The sequence below is a fragment of the Vipera berus genome (assembly GCF_964194415.1).
Source record: "Vipera berus genome assembly, chromosome: 2".
NCBI classification, from domain to species: Eukaryota; Metazoa; Chordata; class Lepidosauria; order Squamata; family Viperidae; genus Vipera; species Vipera berus.
The window spans coordinates 273,228,201-273,249,287 of record NC_138203.1 but is presented as its reverse complement, the minus strand read 5'-3'; the positions used below and the strand labels follow the sequence as shown (position 1 = coordinate 273,249,287).

At 42.2% G+C, this 21,087-nt stretch overlaps 3 protein-coding genes across 10 annotated transcripts in view; all 3 read right to left on the bottom strand.

Moving 5' to 3' along the window:
• Window positions 1-21,087, bottom strand: part of LOC308663293 (uncharacterized protein) — a 166,223-nt gene that overhangs the window by 21,451 nt on the left and 123,685 nt on the right. The window lies entirely within an intron of this gene.
• The window catches only part of LOC308663289 (uncharacterized protein), a 40,337-nt gene that overhangs the window by 4,378 nt on the left and 14,872 nt on the right, over window positions 1-21,087 (bottom strand). For 2 of the 6 annotated variants that reach the window (XM_081319597.1, XM_081319596.1), the window contains exon 2: window positions 9,861-12,279. In XM_081319597.1, coding sequence (XP_081175723.1) covers window positions 9,946-11,778 — 1,833 coding nt within the window. In that variant the 5' untranslated portion in view covers window positions 11,779-12,279 and the 3' untranslated portion in view covers window positions 9,861-9,945. Of the gene's footprint in view, window positions 1-9,860; window positions 12,280-12,369; window positions 12,481-17,184; window positions 17,601-17,747; window positions 17,766-21,087 lie in introns of those variants that run through there. The other 4 variants (XM_081319598.1, XM_081319594.1, XM_081319595.1 and 1 more) reach the window with 4 other exon arrangements.
• The window catches only part of LOC308663295 (uncharacterized protein), a 42,075-nt gene continuing 22,927 nt past the window's right edge, over window positions 1,940-21,087 (bottom strand). The window contains exons 1-2 of one of the 2 annotated variants that reach the window (XM_081319605.1): window positions 6,958-7,011; window positions 1,940-5,865 (exon numbers count right to left, since the gene is read on the bottom strand). In XM_081319605.1, the coding sequence (XP_081175731.1) occupies window positions 3,866-5,317 (1,452 nt within the window). In that variant the 5' untranslated portion in view covers window positions 5,318-5,865; window positions 6,958-7,011 and the 3' untranslated portion in view covers window positions 1,940-3,865. Of the gene's footprint in view, window positions 5,866-6,957; window positions 7,012-21,087 lie in introns of those variants that run through there. The other variant, XM_081319606.1, reaches the window with a different exon arrangement.

The window sequence follows — 21,087 nt, the reverse complement described above, 5'->3', positions numbered from 1 at the left end:
ATCAGTCTGGAAATAACGCTCATTCTGTGTCTGGGGTTTCTATGATTTTTTTTAAAATTAAAAAGTCGTTTTCTACTCTTAGCAACCACATAAATAACTTTTCTCCAGGGCCACCTAGCCCTAGACCAGGGGTAGGCAACCTCGGCTCTTTTGCGACTCGTGGACTTCAACTCCCAGAATTCCTGAGACAGCCATGCTGTCTCAGGAATTCTGGGAGTTGAAGTCCACGAGTCATAAAAGAGCCAAGGTTGCCTACCCCTGCCCTAGACCAGCGGTAGCCAACATGCATATGTAGAAATTCCACGTGTATTTTAGCCTGAAAAATGTCCCAAATTTAATACTGTCAAACCTTCTGAGCTAATTTTAGAGATGTGAGGGCTTTAACCATGAAATGATGCCTAAAGCCTTTGCAAGATTTGAAGCACCGTCTTGCCCGTGGAAGCCCTCAGCTCCAAATAAGGGCAGAAAATACTGCCCAACACCCCCACTCCCCAGAGATCCCCATTCAAGTAGTCTTCACTTGCTAACCGTATTTGGGACTGGCATGTGTCACTAAGGAACCCGATCATTAAGCATGATGTCACATGACAGTGGCAACTTACATGTGCTCCTTGTTAAGCTAATCACTGTGGATTCTTAAAGGCACTTTTACGTGACTGGCAACATCTTGATGGCATCCTCTTGTCAGAAGCTGGCTGGAAAGGTCAGAAGTGGGATCATAACTGTGCACTGATTGGCAGCATCCAAATTGGTACAACTCCTTTTCCTGCACCTACAGAACCACAGGAAGTGTGGTCACTGAAGAAGTGCCACACTGGCCACAAATTTGTGGACCAGGTGTATGTCAGCTTTTACAGTGCCGTAATAATGATAGGGATGTGGTGGCTCAGTGGGTTAGGACACTGAGCTTGTCGATCAGATGATCAGCAGTTTGGCGGGTCGAATCCCAAGTGCTGTGTAACAGAGTGAGCGCCTGTTACTCGTCCCAGCTTCTGCCAACCTAGCAGTTCAAAAGCACGTAAAAAATGCAAGTAGAAAAATAGGGACCACCATGGTGGGAAGGTAACAGCGTTCTGCACGCCCTTGGCATCTAGTCATGGTGGCCACATAACCACCGAGACGTCCTTGGACAAGCGCTGGCTCTTCGGCTTTGAAATGGAGATGAGCACTGGCTCCTAGAGTTGGAAACGACTAGCACGCATGTGCAAGGAAACCTTTGCCTTTAATAATGATGAAGGCTCAGTGGACAAATAGTAAGTGAGGACTTCCTATACAACTGAACAAACCAAAGGTCACCTCTTGGAATACATGTTGCAACGTAGTGTGTATTGCAACAACTACCAAATTATTCAGCCAGTAGATGGCGGTCTTTAGTTTGCATCTCCACTTATAATCTGTTTGTTCGAGTTTCCTGTGACAGTTAAAACGTTAAGCAGCAAGGCCAATGGTGACTATACATTTTAATTTTCATTTGATCTGTATGGCCATGTAACCGTTCTCTGCGACTAATCTGTATGGCTATATAATAATCCTCTGCTACCAGTTCTACGTAATAAAAACGTAATTTCTAACATCCTCAGTGCTATTTTTTTTATACAGTACTGGGTTAACCATAATTGAACATGGTTAATACCCTAATACGGCTCCAATAGGAAATATTGTGCTTGTTAGCTAAACATGGAAGTAAAAGAAATCAAAATCCCAGAAGAGACCCTTAAACATTGCCATTTGATAGGAGCTAGGAAGTGAGTCTTTTCCGTTGCTGATCCTACCCTATGAAACATTCTTCCCCCTGAGGTTTGGCAGAACTTTATCCTTCCAGCCTTCCATCAAGCAAGGAAGATCTAGCTGTTCCCCATAGCACTGGGATAAGAGGCACCTGCACATCAGAAGCTTGATTTGGCACCAGGTTTTTGTTTAAATGCATTGGTTTGAATAGTTAGTTAGTTTAGTTTATTGATTAGCCCATAGACCATGTCAGAATAGAGAATTCCAAACATCAATTATTAATTAAATCCTATAAAACAAATGAAAATGAAATTGGAGTAAGATACAATAATTTGATAACAGGGATGACTGTGCATCAGAAGCTTGATTTGGGACCAGGTGTTTGTTTATATTAATTAAATTTAGATGCCTTTTATCTTGTGGTGAAGTTCTCTAAGTTATCTCCTTGCAAGATGAAAGGTAACCAATTTTGAGCAAGAATGGCACCAGGCACGAATATAGGCATGAATATAATTAATAAGGCCAGGAGGCCTGGTCACTTCTAAATTGAACAAAAGCAAGAATCACTTTTTGGGGGGATTCCTAGACTATCAAATTGCCATCAGCCTTGCTAGAAGTGCCCTATATTTGCAGGGAAGTACATTTTAAATAAAAGGGACGCGGTGGCTCAGTGGGTTAGGACGCTGAGCTTGTCAATCAGAAGGTCGTCAGTTTGGCAGGTTGAATCCCGAGTGCCGCGTAACAGAGTGAGCGCCTGTTACTCGTCCCAGCTTCTGCCAACCTAGCAGTTTGAAAGCACGTAAAAATGCAAGTAGAAAAATAGGGACCACTATGGTGGGAAGGTAACAGTTTTCCGTGCGCCTTTGGCGTCTAGTCATGGTGGCCACATGACCACGGAGACGTTGTCAGAATCCATTTATATCACATTCATAAATGTATGTTTAACACATTATTCCCCCCCCCTAGATTCTGCCATCTCCCGAGGAAGGAGGAGCGGATGTGGATTCAGCCTGCCTTAGGTTATTTCAAAGACCAAGGGAAACCTTTTGAACTGGGGGAACAAAGGGGAGGGTTAGGGAAGAAGGCATCTGGCCTGTGTCTCCATTTGAATCTGTGAACGAAGAAGGCAATAACCGTAAAGATTCGAAGTTCCCTTTTTCCAACGAAAGGGATGACATGAAGTAAATGATGGGGGGCTGACCAAATGGGGTTGAGGGAAGTGGGGTTGAACCGGGAACTCTTTATAAAGTCTCAGTCTGTAAAACAATACCAGGTCACGTCTTGTATTTCCACAACAAAACATGTCCTAATAAAAATTCCTTTTGGAGTAGAACTGACTCCAAGAGTTTTTGTTTTCCTAAGACGTGGATTGGGGTGGGTCCTGACAGATGTCCTCGGACAAGCGCTGGCTCTTCCGCTTTGAAATGGAGATGAGCACCGGCCCCTAGAGTTGGAAACGACTAGCACGTTACCTTTTCCTTTACCTTACTTTTACATTTTAAATGCTGAGATTTTGCATTTTGCCATTTGCTATATATGGGGTCTATTGCTTTCTGTATTAAGGTTTAATTGCTGTAAAGCTTGTGGAATCATATGAATTGGCCTGCCATGTACACCTTCTTACTACGTAAAAATACATACATACATACTTATATCCCCCTTTATTATATATAGAAATAACTCAATGTGTGTGTGGGGGGGAAATACAGATCCAAGCTTGATTTTTCTCACCCAGCAAAGCAGTTCCCCTCAACTCCGTAAAAGGGAACTACTGCACTGCGCCAGAGAAAGGAAGCTCAGATCAGAGGCCTGCAGGCTAAAACATATGAAGAATGGTTACAAGAACCGGGCATGGCTAGTCTAGTGAAGAGAAGAACTAGGGGAGACATGATAGCAGTCTTCCAATATTTGAGGGGCTGTCACAGAGAGGAAGGGGCTAAACTTATTTTCCAAAGTATCTGAAGGCAAGACAAGGAACAATGGATGGAAACTGATCAAACAGAGATTCAACCACGAAATCAGGAGACATTTTCTGACAATAACAACAAACAATGGAACAGCTAGCCTTCAGAAAGCTGTGTGTGATAAGGGAGTAACTTTCTTTGAAACACTGTCTGCAATCCGAGTATTTCAATGGTTACTCCACTATGTGTAACTTTACATGATTTATAAGGCTAGACCTACTACTGAAATCTTTCCCACAATCCGGACATTCATATGGTTTCTCTCCTGTGTGAGTCCTCCAGTGTATCACCAAATGGGAATTCCAACCAAAACTTTTCCCACATTCCAGACACTTATATGGTTTTTCTCCGGTGTGAGACCTCTGATGTTTCACCAGGTAGGAATTCTGACTGAAAGTTTTCCCACAATCTGGACACTGATATGGTTTTTCTCCCGTGTGAGTTTTCTGGTGTATCATCAGGTTGGAATTCTGACTGAAACTTTTCCCACAATACAGACACTCATATGGCTTCTCTCCTGTGTGAGTTCTCTGGTGTCTCAAAAGCTTGGAATTCCAAGTGAAACTTTTCCCACAATCCGGACAATCATACAGTCTCTCTCCTCTGTGACTCTTCTGGTGCTTCACCAGTTCAGATTTGCAACCAAAATGTTTCCCACACTCTGGACACTCATAAAATTTCTCTCCCGTGTGAGTCTTCTGATGAATCACCAAGTTGGAATTCCGAATGAAACCTTTTCCACAAAACAAACACTCATACAATTTGTCTCCTGTGTGAGTCCTCTGGTGTATAACCAGATCAGAATTCCGATGGAAATTTTCCCCACAATTTGCAAACTTATATGGTTTCTCTCTGCTCTGAGTCCTCTGGTGTTTCACCAGGTAGGAATTCTGACTGAAACTTTTCCCACAGTGACATTTATATGGTTTCTCTTCTGTGTGAGTCTTCTGATGTCTCACCAGGTCGGAATTGCAAATGAAACGTTTCCCACAATCTGAACACTCATAGGGTTTCTCTCCCGTGTGAGTCCTCTGGTGTATCACCAGGTCAAAATTCTGAGCGAAACTTTTCCCACAATCTGGACACTTATATGGTTTCTCTCCTGTGTGAGTCCTGTAATGTCGCACAAGGTGGGAATTTTGAATGAAATTTTTCCCACACTGCAGACACTCATATGGTTTATCTCCTGTGTGAGACCTGTAATGTCGCATAAGGTGGGCATTTTGAACGAAACTTTTCCCACACTGCAGACACTCATATGGTTTCTCTCCTGTGTGAGTCCTCTGATGTTTCACCAGGTCAGATTTCCGAGAGTAATCTTTCCCACAATCAGGACACAGAAATGGTTTTTCTCCCGTGTGAGTCCTCTGGTGTGTCACCAGATTGGAATTCTGACTAAAGCTTTTCCCACAATCCGGACACTCATATGGCTTCTCTCCTGTGTGTGTCCTCTTGTGTATCAGTAGGTCAGATTTCCCAGTGAAACTTTTCCAACAATCAGGACATTCAAAGAGTTTCTCCCCAGTGTGAATCCTCTTATGTCTCACCATATTAGTGATGCCTGTTAAATCTTTTGCTACATTGCGAGCACTGGTAGGGCTTCTGTCCTGTATGGGTCCTTCCATCAATCATGAGGAAGCTCTTTTGAGTAAAGCTTTTGCCTCACTACAAATATTTTATGGGTTTTCACTGGGTGGATTCTTTCATGCATAATCAACTGTGATCTGCAATCTATGTTTTTCCCAAAATAAGATGTCTATGGGTTTTTCCAGCACTGACATTCTTGGGTATTTGAGGAGGCAAAAAATATTTCTGATCCCTTATCTGGAGGTACTTTCATTCAGGCCACCCTTCCCTTCATCAAAGGCTTTCATTAAAACCTGCCCATTTTGGCTATCCAACGGACTTTTTTCTTCCCACTAAACTTCCAGTTATTTCCATTTTTTTCTTTATTTGGATATCATTCCCCTTGACTTTTCATGCTTGCTTGAGTTCCACATACTTTATTTTTTCCACTTCAAAATGTTGTTCTTGTTCTTGTCTCCTTGATCTCTCATCTGCTGAGGAAGGAAAAAAGGAAGTAGAAAATTTTTTGACTGATGGCTTGTTTCGCATTGTAATACTGCTTCTCATTCTCTTTTCTCCAGAGTGCTCTTCTTGGCATCCTGTTTGTCTGTAAGATTCATATTAGGTTAGTTTCATTATTGTTTAAAAAAATGGCAGGATATGTGAAAGCAGCAAAAAAACCCATATATTACCATGAAAGAACAAAGACGAAGATTCTAGTTTAATCTCTAACATTAATTATGATTCATTTGGCATGTAGAAGACTAGCAGATCCAAGCTCAAATATAAATCATAAAATTCTCTTTTTTCGCTTGGGTAAATCACACATATATGCATGCCTAAACAAAAAGAATTTATTTACGTAGACAATCTATCTCTATTTCAGTATGCAAAATGTCCTAGAAATGCATTCAAATTTTATCTAAATTTAGAAATGGGGGGGGGAAATAAATGTACTTTAAGAATTTTGCCTCAAAGTTCTTTTGATGGCTTTTGTCTATCGCAACCATGACATTATTATTTATGATTGACTTGGCATAAAGACCAGCAAAATTCAAGTTAAAATATTAATTTGTTTATAAAATTCACACATATACGCCCACAGAAATAAAGACCTAAGTATTTACATCTTTCTGCGTCCATATGTGTACGTATATCAATCAGAATAGAGCTGGAAAGGAACTTGTAGGAACTGTGTAGCCCAACCCCCTGCTCAGGCAGGAGACCCCATATCATTCCAGACAAGTGGCTGTCAGACTCTTCTTAAAAACCTCCAGTGATGAAGCACCCGCAACTTCTACAGGAAAACTATTCCACTGGTTAAACTGTTCTCACTGTTAGGAAATTTCTCTTTAGTTCCAGGTTGCTTCTCTCCTTCATTACTCTCCACCCATTGTCCCTTATGTCGCCTTCTGTTGCTCTGCAAAACAAATTGACTCCCTCTTCTTTGTGGCAGCCTCTCAAATATGGGAAGATTGGAATACTGCTATCGTGTCATTTCCCATTTCCCAGGAGAAAATTGCAGGCAGAAGTTTTAATCATGCAACATAAGTGCATGATTAAAACTTTGGAAACAGAAGGAACATGCAGCAGCAACCGACATGTTTCAGCCTCGTTGCTTGCTCTGCTTTTACGCCGTGGAGGAAACCAGGCAAATCTACTTGCTCCCGTCTCCTCCTCCGACCTGCCCTTCACTCACCTTCCAGCTGCTGCTTCTTCCCTGGGAAGAGCACGAACCGCTCTACATCTCTCTATCCTCCCGTGGATGACTCGGAAGAGGAAGTTCCTCAGCCCTTCTCCTCTCCTCGACATCCTTTCTAGCAATACTCGCTGGTTTTAACTCTTTTCACCTCCCTCCGGTTGAATATCGCAACTCGGCCACCGGGGATGCCGCGGTTAGATTGAAGGTTTTCCTGCTGTTGTTGTGTTAGAGCGCCACCTAGTGACCTGAGCCTTGAAATACGCTCATTCTGTCTCTATCCGGAGTTTCTAAGATTTTTTTTCTAAATGAAGTGCCGTTTTCCACTCTTAAGAGACTGTTATGTATTGAAGTATATTATATGGGCCGTTATAAATGAATAACGGCTGTGTTGTTTAAATGTTAATTGCCTGTCTGCAGTTTTGCAAGCTTGGGTTTTGAGCGAGAAGATTGCTTTCAATGGCCGTCCATATGCGACTGTTAGAGCCGCTTCTGTGTTAACCTAATAAACGTTATGTTACTTTCACCTTCGCCTCGTCAATGCCTCAAAGATCCCAGTACACAACAGAGACCACATCCATAACTTTTCTCCAGGACGAACTAAGCCTAGTCTGTCATTTGGGGTCTCGAGGCAAGCCCTCATCGTCACTGCAACTGAGCCTAGCAGACAACTTGTCTCCCAAAAAATAGAGAAGGGAATTTAGAGGATTAGCCAAATCGGACCTAATTCTCATTTACAGGGATGAAATTATAGAAGGTGTTGAAGCCACAGGGACCTTGGGGAGGGGAGCGGGTGGTGATCATGCAATATTGGAATTCAACGTTATTGAAGCACAAGCAATAGAACACAGTCAAACCAGAGTCTTGGACTTCAAGAGAGACTTGAAATCTTCTGTATGGCTATATAATAATACTCTGCTACCTGTACTATATAATAAAACAATTTCTAGCATCCTCAAGTTATATTTTTTTTTTAAAAAAAGTGCTTGCTTAAGCACGGTTAAACCTGGTTAATACGCTGATGGGGCTCCAAGGGGGAATAATGTTTTGTTTGCTAAACATGATAGTTAAAGAAATCAAAACCCCAGAAGAGACCAGTGGCAGATCAGTCCCATATCGTTGCCAAGGAAACAACATGTCCATACAATCCCAAGGAACCAAGCTTAATCTGAAGGGAGACTTTTTAAATATTCCAACCAGCAGAAAATTGCAGGCACCAATTTTAGAGCCTACAGCACCAGTTGAATAAAATCTGGGGTAGGAAGGAATATGTAGTGGCTGAGTTGCTACTCTTCTTTTACACCATGGAAGAAACCAGGCAGCCCTACTTGCTCCCGGCTTCTTCTCTGACCTGCCCTCAATTCACTTTCCAGCTGCTGCTTCGGGTCTGGGAAGAGCATGAGAAGAGGCCTCTATGCCTCCATCCTCATACTGGTGAGCCGGAAGAGCAAATTCCTCTGCCCCTCTCCTCAACATCCTTTCTAGCAATGCTTTCACCTCGCCTGCTCTCCCTCCGGTTGGATGTCGGATCTCAGTCACCGTCACCGCCGATGCCATTATTAGATTGACGGCTTTCCAGGCACTGGTGTTGTTTAAGAGCTCTATCTTGTGACATTAGGCTGAAAATAGGCTCATTTTGTCTCTGGAGTTTCTAAGATTTTTTTAATTAAAGTGCCGTTTTCCTCTTAGCGACCACATCCATAACTTTTCTCCAGGACCATTTAGCCCTGGTCTGTCCTTTTGGGTCTCGCAGGGACACCCTCATCGTCATTGCAACTAAGCCAGGAGCTTCTTTTGCTGGAACCAAACCGAGGGAAAGCAGTGTGCCATCAGGCTACAACAAACCGCATCTCCCTTGGGGATCAATGAAGACTATTCCAGTTAGTTGTTCATATTGGGGCTGCAGGATAACGCCCCAAAACTACCTTTGTGACTGAAGGAAGCTGGAAGAGTGAAGCCTGACCCTACTTAAGTTTCACAAGTTCAGCCAGTTGCTGCATCATAAAAGTTGATAAAGATCTTGTTTGTACGTGCAGCCTTAAACACTTGCCAGCTTCATCCCATTAATAGAAATATGAAATATGGGACAAAACCTTGAAGCACCCACCCATATTGCTTCCAAACACATCTAGAGAAGAGATATTATTTTTCCATCTGTATTCTTGCAGGGCCTAAATTTTACTAGAGGGCGGAATTCCTCTGAGCAGCCTTCCCAATTTCCAGAGGAGATTGAACTGAACATTCCCAGGCAGTTCGGGCAAAACATTTGGAGGGCGCTAGTTTGCAGAAAGCTGATCTAAAGATTCCTGCGCTTTACTAGCTGGCTCTCAATTCTTTGCCTGGATACCACCCACTTGCCCACAATTCTCACCTGCTTGCCTTAAACTCCTACCTCTTCTCACATCATAATCACATCAGGTCCTCACTTAATGACCCACGGGGTCATGGAGTTGCAATAGCAACTGGAAATGCCAGGAGAATGCCCTCACTAAGCGATGTGGTTTAAATCCACATGAAACTGGTAGGGGAGGCCATCCATCCTACGATACCCAATTATCTAGATAGTTCCTCGATTTGCAACACTTCATTTAGTGACCATGTGACCAAAGGCACTGAAAAAGTGACATGAGCGTTTTTCACGTAAGGACCACTGCGGTATGCCCATGGTCACGTGATCAAAATACAGATCCTTGGCAAGAGGGAGTCTTGCACATGGGTCAATCACACCTTGATCACCTCCTGTTTGGATTACTGCACTGAGCCACCCAGAAGCTTTACCTGGTCCAGAACACAGCAGTACACACAGAACTGGGGGCCCCTAGGATGCTCATGTAACTTCTTTGTGGTGTGAGCTGCACTGGATTTGTTTCTTTAAGCTGCAATTGAAGATGCTGGTCATCGTCTTTAAAGCTATTTCTTTATTACAGCAATAGCACTTAGAATTAATATACCACCCCATCGTGCCTTATAGCATTCTCATTTATAGAGTTACTCCCCTATGTGTAACTGTACATGATTTATAAGGGTAGCTCTACTGCTGAAATCTTTCCCACAAACAGGACATTCATATGCTTTTTCTCCTGTGTGAGTCCTCCAGTGTATCACCAGACTGGAATTCCGACTGAATCTTTTCCCGCATTCGAGACATTCATATGGTTTTTCTCCTGTGTGAGTCCTCTGGTGCTTTACCATGTCAGAATTTCGAATGAAACTTTTCCCACACTCCAGACATTCATATGGATTTTCTCCTGTGTGAGTCCTCTGGTGTTTCACCAGGTAGGAATTCTGACTGAAACTTTCTCCACAATCTGGACACTGGTATGGTTTTTCTCCAGTGTGAGTCCTCTCATGTATTACCAGGTTGGAATTCTGAATGAAACTTTTTCCACAATATAAACACTCATATGGTTTCTCTCCCGTGTGAATTCTCTGGTGTCTCACAAGCTTGGAATTTTGAGTGAAACCTTTCCCACAATCCGGACACTCATACAGTCTCTTTTCCCTGTGAATCTTCTGGTGCTTCGTCAGTTCAGATTTGCAACTGAAAGTTTGCTGACATTCTGGACATTCAGACTCTCTCTCGTCTGTGTGAGTTTTTTGGTGTATCATCAGATGGAAATTCCAACTGAATTTTTCCCCACAATCTAGGCACTCATATGGTTTTTCTCCAGTGTGAGTGTTCTGGTGTTGCACAAGGTTGGAACTCTGGTTAAAAGTTTTCCCACAATCAGGACACTGATATGATTTCTCTCCTGTGTGTGTCTTCTGGTGAATCACCAATTTTGAATTCCGAGTGTAACTTTTCCCACAATCCAGACACTGATACAGTTTGTTCCCTGTGTGAGTTCTCTGGTGTACCACCAGGTGAGAATTCCGGTGGAAAATTTTCCCACAATCTGCACATTTATATGGTTTCTCTCCCATGTAAGTCCTCTGGTGTTTCATTAGGTAGGAATTCTGACTGAAACTTTTCCCACAATCACACTTATATGGTTTCTCTCCTGTGTGAGTCCTCTGATGTTTCACCAGGTCGGCATTGGAACTGAAACCTTTCTGACAATCTGAACACTCATACCGTTTCTCTCCCATGTGAGTTCTCTGGTGTTTCACCAGGTAGGAATTTAGGCTGAAACATTTCCCACAATCACATTTATATGGTTTCTCTCCAGAGTGAGTCCTCTGATGTTTCACCAGGTCAGAATTGCAACTGAAACCTTTCCCACAATCTTGGCACTCATATGGTTTCTCTCCCGTGTGGCTCCTCTGGTGTATGACCAGGTAGTAACTCTGACTGAAACTTTTGCCACAATCTGGACACCTATATGGTTTCTCTCCTGTGTGAGTCCTCTGATGTTTAACCAGGTCAGAATTGCAACTGAAATCTTTTCCACAATCTGAACACTCATAGGGTTTCTCTCCCGTGTGAGTCCTCTGGTGTTTCACGAGGTAGGAATTCTGACTAAAACTTTCTCCACAATCACGACATTTATATGGTTTCTCTCCTGTGTGAGTCCTTTGATGTTTCACCAGGTCAGATTTCCAAGAAAAATCTTTCCCACAATCAGGACACTCATATGGTTTTTCTCCCGTGTGAGTCCTCCGATGTTGCACCAGGAGGGAATGCCAACTGAAACCTTTCCCACAATCTGAGCACTCATATGGTTTCTCTTCTGCATGAGACTTCTTGTGTCTTTCCATATTAGTGTTCATGTTAAATCTTTTCTCACATTGGGTCGTCTGGTAGAGCTTCTCTCCTGCATGGGTCTCTCCATGAATCATAAGGGAGCTATTTGGAGTAAAGCCTTTGTCAAACTCCAACATTTGTATTGCTTTTCACCGGGTGGATCGTCTCGTGCATAATCAGCTGTGATCTGCAACCTCTATATTTCCCACAATAAGCTGTTTGTGGGGGGTTTTCCACCACTAATATTCTTGGATTCTTGAAGTGAACAAAAATGTTTCTGATCTCTTACTTGCAGGTTCTTGAGTCAACTCACCCTTACCTTCCTGAAAGGCTTTAATTAATACCTGCCATTTTGGCTATCCCAACAACTTCCAGTTACTTCCGCTTTTTCTTTATTTGGATATTATCTCCCTTGACTTTTTGTGTAATGTTTCCTTGAGTTGCACATGCTCTATTTTTCCATCTCAAAACTTTGTTCTTGTTATTCGGTCCATTGTGTTTCCTCTGATGAGAAAGCAGAAGAGTTTTCAAACTTCATGCAGGAAGTGGGAAAGGTTTTGGGTGATGGTTTCTCTTGCATTTTAATGCTGCTTCTCATTCTCTGTTGTGCAGAGCGCTCTTCTTGGCATCCTCTTTATCTGCAAGATTCATATTAATGGGTTAGTTTCATTATTGTTAACAAATGGGTATAGGACGTGTGAAAGCAGCAAAAAACCAACATATATTACCATGAAAATATCAAAATTCTAGTTTAACCTCTGTCAACGCTGCTATCATTGCATGTTTCCGCTCTGACAAATGATGAAAATGCAGCCATTTTCTCTATTCCTTTGACATGCTTTTTATTACTTTAGAAATTAGGTGCAGCAGAGGGGGGGGTATTGGAATGTAAGCTCAGCTAGCCATAATAATAACGCTGCTGTGGGAATCCAAGGACAAGTTGATAACGTTTTGGTGGGCTGTGCCGCTGAGGACAAATCCTGCGTTTTTAAACTAATTGGGGAATGTGATTTATGACAGTTAATTGGGGGTGGGAGTTTTACTTTGTTACTTTGTATCTGGGGGAAGGGAATTTAGTTTTTGGGTTCAACTATGTAGTGCTGATACTTTATATCCCGAATAAATGTACTTTAAGGAAGAATTTTGCCTCAAAGCTCTTTTGATGGGTTTCATCTATCGGAACCATGACATTAACATTATTTATGATTGTGAAGAGACACAAAGTATACTTCAGAAAATAAGCAAAGACATCCTGGATATAAAGGCACAATTAGAAGCTCAAAATGAAATGATTATTAAAAGTGAACAAAGAATCCAGAAAATGGAAAACAAATCAGAGGACATTGATAAAAAGGTGGAAATGTTATTACAAGAAAATGAAAAAATAGAACAAGCAAATCAAGATCTAAAAGGGGCAGTTACGATTCTGGAAATGGAGAAGGCGGAACACTATTTGACATTTCAAAATATCCCTCAGGATAGAGAAGAAAATATAGCAGTTTTGTTCATTGAGCTTCTAGCAGAGGCTCTGAAGGCAGACAGAGTAGAGATCCAAATGGAGATTGATGAAATATTTTGCATGAACTCAAGCTACGCAAGGAAAAACAGACTACCAAGAGAAGTACATGTAAGGTTTATACAGAAAACAAGGGATGAAGTACTGAGAAAAGAGATAAGCCATTACAATATAAAAATAAATCGTGGTTTTAAAGCAGACACTACCATTTCTTAACTACAAAGCTGATTGCCAAAGGCACAAATTGCAGATGGCTATTGCCGGAAGGCATTTTAATAAATTGGAATAACACAAGATATCAACTGGATTCAATCTGGAAAGCAGAGGACTTCAAAGAAGGAATAGAGCCATTTTAGAAGAAGGAGTGGAACAACAGCAAGGGGAGAGTAAGGAACAGAAGCAGACAGAAGAGACAACAGAAGAGACAACTCAAGGAGCAAAGAGGAGAAAGAGGAGAACAGAAAGAGAAAGATGAACAAGAGGGTGAAGGTGAAGAAACTGCCAGAGAACAGAGGAGTACGAGATCGACTAGATCACGGGTCAGCAACCCGCGGCTCCGGAGCCACCTGCGGCTCTTTGAGCCGTCTCCTGCGGCTCCCAGTCCTCCGCCGGCGGAGGTTTGGGGAGCTGCGCGCGCAGCTCTCCAAACCTCCACTGCCCCGTTTGCAGAGATGCTGCCTTCGTCCAAACAGCTCTCCAGTTTGCAGAACTGCCTGCGGTGGAGGTTTGGAGAAGTGCGCGCGCACTCTCCAAACCGCCACTGTCCCGTTTGCATAGCTGCCGCGTTCATCCATGTTTGATGAGCACGGCAGGTCTCCAAACAGGCGGTGGCGGTTTGGAGAGTGCGGCGCACCTCTCCAAACCGTCGCCGCCTGTTTGGAGACCTGCCACGTTCGTTCATGTTTGACGAGCACGGCAGACCTCCAAACAGTATGGTGGCCGCCTGTTTGGAGACCTGCCGCGCTCGTCAAACATGGACGAGCGCAGCAGACCTCCACCGTCCCATTCGTACAGATGCCGCGCTCATCCATGTTTGACGAGCGCGGCAGGTCTCCAAACCACCACCGTCCCGTTCGGAGGTCTGCCGCGCTCGTCAAACATGAACCAACGCAGCAGGTCTCTAAACGGGCGGCGGCGGTTTAGAGAGGTGCGTGCGCACCTCTCCAAACCGCCGCCGTCCCGTTTGCACAGCTGCCACGTTGGTCCATGTTTGACGAGCGCGGCAGGTCTCCAAACTTAAGAACTTAAATTAACTACATTGCATTTTCTCAAAGTTTTGCCGACATGTAGCCTGGGTACATGTATGCTTACACAGAAGTAAAGTCCACTGAGGTTAGTAGTATTCCATGAAATGTGTGCCACTTTCTGGAACTTTGGCTGAATTACTTTCTCAGTTTACTATCTGAAAACTTAGTTGTTTGTTGGAAATAACAGAGCAATTAAAATTTTACAAAACTGCAAAAAGCTTGTGAATTTTGAGAACTGTTCATAAAGGAAATTGCTTAGAATGGGAGGAAGAACCATGACTGATTTGGGGGCCACATCGAAAATTAATATTTAGCCAAAAGGAACAGGTTCCTAAATTTAGGATGTTCCCTTTATGAAAATGGAAGTTTGAAAAGAAAAACTCCTTTGTCTTTGCTATGTAAATTATTTGGGAGAACAGAAGTAGTATTTCTTTCAGGCAAATAATATAGATTTGTTTCTCCTTGGCAACACTGATGCTATTGTTTTTGCCTGTTCTGCGCATGCGCGTGCGTGCCCACAGACGCGTGCACATTTTGCGGCTCCCACCTTTTTGTCTGTATGACGGAACCGGATCTGAGTGGCTCTTTTGCTGTTTCGGGTTGCAGACCCCTGGTATATGGCAAAGAAAAATAAACAGAGAAGACAGCAATACGTACTATTAAAAGAAAAATTTGTAAAGTTAGAATCAGAATTACAAAAAAATCCACAGAAAAAGAGTTTGAAAAGAGAAATAGAAATAATAAAACATAAATTAAACCTGTTGGATTCAGAAAAAGTGGCAGAACAGAGAAAGAGCAAAAAAATAAAGCAGGAAGATGGTTAGCTTATAAACTCAAAAACCAGAAAGAGAAGAAAATGATACAAAACTTAGTAGATGGGAAAGGTTATTTACAATTCAAAAATGAAGAAATACTACAAGGAACTGTAGTCCCGTCTGTGGCACACGTGCCATAGGTTTGCCACCATGGATCTAGTATTTATCCTAGAAGAACCTTTGGAGATGATTCCTAAATTATGAGGAAAGATAGAACAATATGGAGAAATGGCAGGATTAAAAATAGAGAAAAAACCAAGGTAATAGTTAAGAATCTTACAGATAAACAGAAAAAACAAATGTCAGAAAAAACAGAGGTACAGATAGTGAAAAAGGTTAAATATTTGGGTATATATCTATCGGCCAAATGCTCAAGAAGATAACTATATAAAATTATTGAACGGAATAAAACTGGACTTGGAAAGATGGAAGAATCTGCAATTGTCAATATTAGGAAGAATTGCTACAGTGAAAATGAATGTATTGCCGAAGATTTTATTTTTATTTCAAACAATTCCGATCAAACTTGAGAAAAAAATCTTCCAAGACCCAAACTCAAAATTTTGAATTTTATCTGGCAAGGAAAGCAAGCAAGAATTAAGATGAAAATGTTACAAGATATTAAGGGAAATGGAGGTTTTGGGTTACCGGAGTGGGCTTTGTATTATCAAGCATCTGTTTTAACCTGGGTGAAAGAATGGATAGCTCTTAGAAATAAAAGGTTATATTTGGAGGGACATGGTTTACAATTGGGATGGGACGCTTTCTTATGGTATGGGAAAAATAGAGTTCATAAGTATTTCCAAAATCACTATATAAGAAATGATTTGTTAACAGTATGGGAAAAAATTAAAACTAAAATATATTTTAAAATTCTAGGGGGGTTATCAACAATGAAAGCATTTGTACATCCACACTTGGTAAACTTTGAAAGAAAATGGACATATAGAGATATTCTAAATATTGATGGGAATTTAAAAGCTAAACAAGAACTGGAAAGTCAGGGGATCAACCTGTCATGGTGGGTACATTTACAGATGCAAAATAGATATGAAAAAGACGTGAAACTGTATAGATTTTATAAAGAACAAACTGTGTTTGATAAGATTTTGTTAACCTCAGATGAGAAATTAAGAAAATGTGTATTTTTTTGTTAATTCTGGAAATGGAAAGTGAACAAGTTAAAGAAACAATGATAAGATGGGCGAAAAACTTTGGATATACAGTAATATAGAACTAGAAAAGTGGCAAAAGCTATGGGAGAGAAATTATAAATTGACAAAGTCAACCTTGCACAAAGAAAATTTATATAAAATGTTTTATAGATGGCACTTGCCACCAGCAAGATTTAGCAAAAATGTTTAAAAATATGTCAGACGGATGCTGGAAATGTAAGCATAACTCAGGCACATATTATGTTTGGTGGACATGTGGCAAAGCAAAGGCTTATTGGAAAAAGATACATGCTTGGTTAGAAAAAATTTTGGGAGAACATGTTGATTTTAAAACTGAACTTTTGTTATTAGGGATAATGCCAGAAAATACTAACAAACAAAGCCTATATTTGATTTTACACATCGCAACAGCAGCAAGAATAATCTTTGAGCAATACTGAAAAAATGGACTACCACCAGAGGAACAAATAATCAAAAAAATACTGGAATGCGCAGAGATGGACAGATTAACTATGTGATTGAAAGATAAAGAAGAAACAGAATATTACCAAAACTTGGGATTTATTTTATCAATGGCTAGAGGAAAGAATGATTATGAATTGTATATGTATTAGCGTTTTTAAACCCAGATAGCACGTTGGTTGAAAAATATGTGTAAGAGAAAATTAATAGAATCTTTATAAAAAAAACATTATTTATCATTGACTCGGCATATAGAAGACCAGCAAAATTCAAGTTAAAATATTGACTCGTTTATAAAATTCACACATATACCTAAATATTTACATACTTCTGCATCCAAATCTGTACGTATATAAATCAGAATATTGCTGGAAAGGACCTTGTAGGAATTGTAAACCAAACCCCTGTTCAAGCAGGAGACCCAGTATCATTTCAGACAAGTGGCTGTCAGACTCTTCTTAAAAACCTCCAGTGATGAAGCACCCACAACTTCTACAGGAAAACTATTCCACTGGTTAAACTGTTCTCACTGTTAGGAAATTTCTCTTTAGTTGCAGGTTGCTTCTCTCCTTCCTTACTCTCCACCCATTGTCCCTTATGTCGCCTTCTGCTGCTCTGGAAAACAAGTTGACTCCCTCTTCTTTGTGGCAGCCTCTCAAATATGGGAAGATTGGAATACTGCTCCCATCTCCCAGGAGAAAATTGCAGGCAGAAGTTTTAATCATGCAACATAAGTGCATGATTAAAACTTTGGAAACAGAACAAACATACAGCAGCAGCAGCCGCCGACATGTTTCAGCCTCGTTGCTTGCTCTGCTTTTACGCCGTTTAGGAAACCAGGCAAATCTACTTGCTCCCGTCTTCTCCTCCTCCGACCTGCCCTCCACTCACCTTCCAGCTGCTGCTTCGCCCCTGGGAAGAGTACGAGAGCCGCTCTATACATCTCTCTCATCGTCCCGTGGATGACTCGGAACAGGACGTTTCCTCAGCCCTTGTCCTCTCCTCGACATCCTTTCTAGCAATACTCGATGGTTTCCACTCCCTTTGACCTTAGCTGCTCTCCCTCCGGTTGGATGTCGCAACTCAGCCAGCAGCGATGCCGATTATATTGGAGTTTTCCAGGCGCTGTTGTTGTGTTAGCGCTCCACCTAGTGACGAGAGCCTGAAAATACGCTCATTCATTCTCCGGCGTTTCCAAGATGTTTTCATTAAGAGCCGTTTTCCATTTTTAGCCACCAAATCGGTCATTTTTCTACAGGATGATCTAGCCCGAGTCTGCACTTTGGGGGTCTCGCATCGTCGCTGCAACTGAGCCAGGAGCTTCACTTGCAGGAACTAAACCAAGGGAAAGCATCCGTGGGGGAGAACACAATATGCCATCAGGCAACAAGGAAGCCCTTGGGGATCAGTGGAGACTCTTCCAGCCAGTTCTACATCCTAGTTTGTATTGGGTTCTTCCTGCATTTGCCAAAGAGACACAATTTGCAAACAGTATAAGAGCCAACAGTGTGCTGCAGCTGCCAAAAAGCCAACACAGTGCTAAGTTGCATTAACAGAGGGATTGAATCAAGATCACGTGAAGTACTAATACCACTTTACAACACCTTGGTAAGGCCACACCTGGAATACTGCATCCAGTTTTGGTCACCACAATGTAAAAAAGATATCGAGACTCTAGAAAGAGTACAGAGAAGAGCAACAAAGATGATTGGGGGACTGGAGGCTAAAACATATAGGGAACGGTTGCTGGAATTGGGTATGTGTAGTTTAATGAAGAGAAGGGTGAGGGGTGACATGATAGCAGTGTTCCAATATCTCAGGGGCTGCCACAAAGAAGAGGGAGTCAAGCTATTCTCCAAAGCACCTGAAAGCAGGACAAGAAGCAACGGATGGAAACTAGTCAAGGAGAGAAGCAACCTAGAACTAAGGAGAAACTTACTGACAGTTAGAACAATTAACCAGTGGAACAACCTGCCTCCAGAAGTGGTGAATGCTCCAACACTGGAAGTTTTTAAGAAGAGACTGGCCAGCCATTTGTCTGAAATGGTATAGGGTTTCCTGCCTGAGCAGGGGGTTGGACTAGATGACCTCCAAGGTCCCTTCCAACTTATTATTATTGTAGTAGTAGTTGTTATTATTATTATTATAAGAATCACTATCAAGTATAAGAATCACTTGATAGAAAGAAGGAGGGAAGGCATACACTGTATGATCTTTATAGGAAATGATTGGAGACAGCTACCTACCTACCTACCTACCTACCTAGCTAAATAGATGATGGGGGGGGTGGCAGGGTGGAGAGAGAGAGTAGCAGTAGGTACCTATGGAGATTAGGATTAGTGAAATGTAGAGTTTAGGAATAGAGAAAGGATATGTATAGTGATCAGTGCTTATTTTGTAAAAGAAAAAGGAGCCGGAACTCACGTCATACAACCCACCTTGCCTACCCTACAAGATTCCATCCGTTCTGAGCGTTCTATGACAAAAAAAGCCCTGATAGTGATACAAAGAAACATGGACAGATAGTGTTATAGGCTTTTTGAAAGTACTGTATAGAGTAGACATAAATTATATAGAAAATAAGAAACTGAGATAGATCTTATGTGAGAGACATTTTGTTGTAGGGGTTAAGGCCTCAGCCTAGGAAATGAGTGGGAATCTTAGGCAGAGTCTGCTGAGGTGTTTAGGCCAGTTCCTCTCCCAGGCCCTGAAAAGGAGGAGGCCTGGAAACTGTCCACCTGTCCGTAGCTCTTGCCTGCTTGCCTGGGACTCCAATTTCTTCCCACATCACAATCACATGAGGTCCTCAGTTAAAGACCCACGGGGTCCTAGAGTTGCAGTGGCCTCGCATGCCTGTGGTCGTGTGATAGCAGTGGAAAATCTAATGCCAATTCCTGTCTCAACCCACAAATTACCCATATTTCTTCTCCTAGCTCAGGAGAGGCGTGAAAGAGTAATTTCCCCCACTTTGGGGCAGTTGGCATCCTGGCCAACTTTATAACAGCAGTTTGCTAAATCACGAGAGGCTTTCCTGGCAGAGGATTTCAAGAGATTGTAGATGAAGAGAGCAATGAGAGGTTGGCAGCCTGGAACTTCAACTCACCCTCTGCTTGCAGCTCTGACTTTGCCACCTGGAGGAAGGACTGTGCAGGAGAAAGACAACTAGGCCCTTCTCGGTCTGGGTTGAGGCCGGGGCACATCACCAAAACGGCACTGGTTGCAACTCTCATGGACTTTTGGAGGCCTGGGGATAGATGGGGTACAACCATTTTGTTCCTCCTAGACCTCTCATCAGGTTTCATGATATCCTTCTGGACAGGCGTTTGGGACTGAAAATGAGAAGCACCTTATGACGCTGTTTCTACTTCCATCTCCATACTTGGGTCCAGTCAATGTGGGGAGGAGAGGCCAAGTCCTAGGCCCCAGCAGTTTGGGGTGCCCCAGGGCTCAAGCCTTTCGCTGCCGCTTTTTTAACATTGACGTGAAATGGCTACCGAAGGCCATCCATCTTACGATACCAAATTATGTACAGGTAGTCCTAGACTTCATGTAGCCACCTTTCATGAAGTCATGACAGCACTAAAAAAAGTGACTTACGATCATTTCTAACAAGGTCCCCCTGGACTCACGTTTCCTGCTTGAAAAGATGATGGCTGGGGGAGGGGCTTTGCAGAGATTCTTCTGGTGAGAAAAATTATGTCCTTTCCTAGACCACGGAGGCCTCCCAAAGTGGATCACTCATGCCTTGGTCCCCTCCCGTTTAGATCACTGCCCTAGGCCACCAAGAAACTTCAGCTGGTTCAGGATGCATCGGCGCACACAGTAATGGGAGTCCCTAGATTGCTCATGGAACATCTTTGTGGTGTGAGCTGCACTGGATCCATTTCTTTAAGGTGAAATTGATGATGCTGGTCATCAGCTTTCAAGCTATTTCTTTATTATAGCAATAGCAGTAGCAGTTACACATACAGTTGCAAGAAAAAGTATGTGAACCCTTTGGGATTACGTGGAGTTTTGCATGAATTGGCCATAAAATGCGCTCTAAACATCATGTAAGTCACAACTATAGAAAAACACAGTCTGCTTAAAATAATACTACACAAACATTAGCTGTTTTCATGCTTTAATTGAACATAAGATGGAAACATTCACAGTGCAGGGTGGAAAATGTATGTGAACCCCTAGCCTAATGACTTCTCCAAGAGCTAATTGGAGCCAGGAGTGAGCCAAC